At 38.1% G+C, this 3,484-nt stretch overlaps 1 protein-coding gene across 2 annotated transcripts in view; it reads left to right on the top strand.

Moving 5' to 3' along the window:
- itpkb (inositol-trisphosphate 3-kinase B) overlaps window positions 1–3,142 on the top strand; it is a 25,777-nt gene extending 22,635 nt beyond the window's left edge. For both annotated transcript variants that reach the window (XM_070987671.1, XM_070987672.1), the window contains one exon: window positions 607–3,142. In XM_070987671.1, coding sequence (XP_070843772.1) covers window positions 607–816 — 210 coding nt within the window. In that variant the 3' untranslated portion in view covers window positions 817–3,142. The remainder of the gene's footprint in view (window positions 1–606) is intronic.
- The last annotated feature ends 342 nt before the right edge of the window (window positions 3,143–3,484 follow it).

Genomic DNA, 3,484 nt, shown 5'->3' with positions numbered 1-3,484 from the left:
GGATGTACCCATCAAACATTATTCACAAAGAAATCATTATCGTGTTTATTGTGTTGGAAAATGTGCGACCTCGTCTGTGTGGGTTTTAGGGGATGCAAAGTTTTCAGGTTTGCTGCAAGTTATTGTCAACTCTCAACCAATGATCGAGCATTTTCCCAGTCCTTCAGTGCATTTGGACCTGATAGGGTCTGCATTAGTGCAAAAGCTATTACAGCATGTAGTATACATGCATACATACCTTGATTTGCTGAATTAGCCCCAGGCCTGGTTAACATGCATTTTCTAAACTTGTAATTTAGTGATAAAGTAATTAATTGTAATTGAGTGACACTAACTCACTCGAGCAGGTCACACACAGATGCAGACGTCATGGAAACTGGACAGCAATAGCCCTGACCACACATGCGCACGCTTCAGTTTCACACTGACGCACACACAAACATTCAAATATACAAGCTGTGAATGTAATCATTTGGTGAAACAAAACAGGAAGTGAGATCATGTTTTTGAGGGACACAACCAAACACGTGAAGTTAAGTTCAGACTTTTTTAGTCGTCGTTTCCTGTTTTCTTATTCATTCCATTGTTTTTCCTGTGTCTCTGCAGGTGATTGGCAGCTCCCTGCTATTCGTTCACGACAGTAAAGGACGGGCCAAAGTCTGGATGATCGACTTCGGGAAAACCACGCCTCTTCCTGAAGGGGAGGAACTGACCCACCGAGCCTCGTGGGTGGAGGGCAACAGAGAAGACGGTTATCTTTTTGGACTCGATAGTTTGGTGGACATCATTTCATCCATGGTGGACTCTGAGACTTGAAGTCTGAGGGTTTTTTTTAAATCCAAGTGAACATTTGGACACTCTACAACCACTTGCACTCATTCTTCCTTTTCCGGGGAACACTTTGGACTTACTCAAGGATTCCTTCACAGATGTTTGCCCTCATGTTGCAAATCACATCATCCCATGACAATGTGAGGCCACGTCCATTCATATATGTGACCTTTCCATCCACTTCCAGTGGATTTTAGGATCTTGCTCTTCCCTATCCATAATCCTTTTGATGTGATCCTTATACACCCAAGGCCAGGCTTAACAATAATAATAATAACAATAATAATAATAATGATAGGCCTTTTTCACAGCAGACATTTTAATTAGTCACAGCAGGAAAAACACCATGATATCTCACAGTGAAGTTTAAATATCATTTAAATATCCCCAAAGGCACTGCGGAAAAGTAATATTTTCTGCAAAGAGCATGCATTGACGTCAATGATCAGACTAATAAGGATTTAAATGTTAACCTCAATCAAAGCAAAGCACATTATCCCTCAAGCTAAATGTGACTTGGCATATGTAGACTAGTGTATCACAGGAAATAGGCAAAACTTGAAATCAGCATGCACAGTATCATTAAATGTATTTGTTATATCTCGTGTAGAAGTGTCTGTTGTGAAAAAATGTCTATTCTTACACACATTATACCCAATAGACAACCTTTTCCCTACATGAATTCTCTAATTAAATGCAAAAAATGTAAATTGTCTACGGCTAACTGAACGCTAAGGCTGGTGATAGTCTATATTTTTGTTATTATAAACAAATCCCATAAAACGAGGCTCTCAGCCCCAAGCCCGTTTGTTCCTGCTGGAGATAGTATAGTTAGTTTGGTATAATAGTTTTTAGATAATTTTCTAGCTGGGCACGGTAGTTTTTAGCAATCCTTACTCAAACAGGAGGAAATAGTGCACTTGCTGGGGACTATTTTCAGCAGCGGATTAATACACATTAAAGAATTTATTTATTTTCTTTTATCTGTAAGGGACCATGTACAATATTTAGTGTTGCCATTTGATGCACCAGAGTTATCTTAAAGCTATGCAGGTCTTATATTATATTATATAATACTTTACATTTTATTTGGTGCAAAAACTAAACATTGATGGCGCTCTATGGCACAGAGGAGTAAGCTAAGTCTGACTTCAGCTACACAGGCAATACTGATTCATTGTTTGTTTTTCACAGGATTTGTTGATAATAAGAAAAATATATCACCAGAATTATTATTTAAAGTCACTATGCGTGGAATTTGAAATACCTGACCTGGTGGTAGTATCAAAAAAAACTGTAATTTTTCCACAAACTAGCATTTATGCTATCCTGCTTTTAAAGATGCTGTCGTCACATCAAGTAGTGGGTTTAAAAATGCAAGTTCAGAACTCCCATATGTTTTTTCCTCAGCATATCTGTGCTTAATTCAATGAGATTTTTCTAATCTGTTTGACCACAACTTCAGCACATTGCCCATTTCTGTAAAAGAAGAAAACAATCTGCACTTCATTACATCTGAAGATTGTGCGGTAGGGATTTTAGGTGTGTTTTAGGTCTGTTTGTCACCTCTGTTTAACCCATCACACAGAATTTAGATACTGTGGTTTGGTCAGAGAGGTTTTCAGCGGCAGCCATGTTTGCACCACAATAATCTGGCAATCACTGGCAATCATATGGAGCTAAAAGATACATCTCACTGTAGTTTCAGTATGTTATGGAGGGCATTGTTTTATATGTAGAAGCCAACATGGCGTCCATTGTACCTCCCTGGCCAAACACTTTTCACACATCGTTGGGATTGTTCACAGTGTACAGAAAGATTTATTATGTTTGATGTAGTTTTTGTAACATTATTTCAGTGTAGTCAAATCCTGTGGAACACTTACAGCCATGAACAATCTTATTTAAGCTATACAGTGCCTTGACATTACAAAGCCAAGTCAGACAACTGAAAATATGTTCTTACTTTTTAATGTGATGATGGATTCTTCTCTTAGTCTTAACTGTTGGCTTCTGTGCTTAGTCTTACATGGGTGCATGTTTATTATCCTCTTAAAGTTTGGGCTTAATTTGTATTTCATTCTCTTTTTATTTATAACATTATATTATGTTTAGTTTTTTTAGTGAATGGGATACTGTGAGATTTTGAATTTTGGACTGTGTTGTTTTGTCTTCAAGCATGTGTTACAGAATGAGCTGTGGGGCAGGTTGCTGCCATTGTGGACGTTATTCAAACCATTGGATTTGGCTATAGAAAGACTGATGATGTTCAGATTATGACATTTATGTTATTGGGAATGCAAAAGAAAAACCTGGTTGGCCAGATGTGGGAGAAACAAATGTCTCATGATGTAACAGGTTCTTGATGAACAATAAAAACTAAACAGTATGTAGTTTGTGCCATGTAAGTGCCATGGTGTTCAGTTCATGTTTGCAGTGACAGTAGACAGAGAAAGAGACTGATTATAATTCAATACAGTGCCTTCTGTAAGGAAGTCGTTCAACATTTTGGGAAATGCGCTTGTTAGTTTCTTGCTGAGAGTTAGATGAGCAGGATGACGCCGCTGCACCCGCCCGAGAGGCAGCTGGTTAGCATAGCTTAGCATAAAGACCAGAAACAGGAGAAACAAAACAAAGATTTTTGATCAAACAA

The sequence above is a fragment of the Chaetodon trifascialis genome, chromosome 19 (genome assembly GCF_039877785.1).
Source record: "Chaetodon trifascialis isolate fChaTrf1 chromosome 19, fChaTrf1.hap1, whole genome shotgun sequence".
In the NCBI taxonomy this organism is placed as follows: Eukaryota; Metazoa; Chordata; class Actinopteri; order Chaetodontiformes; family Chaetodontidae; genus Chaetodon; species Chaetodon trifascialis.
This window is presented reverse-complemented; position numbering and strand designations above follow the sequence as displayed.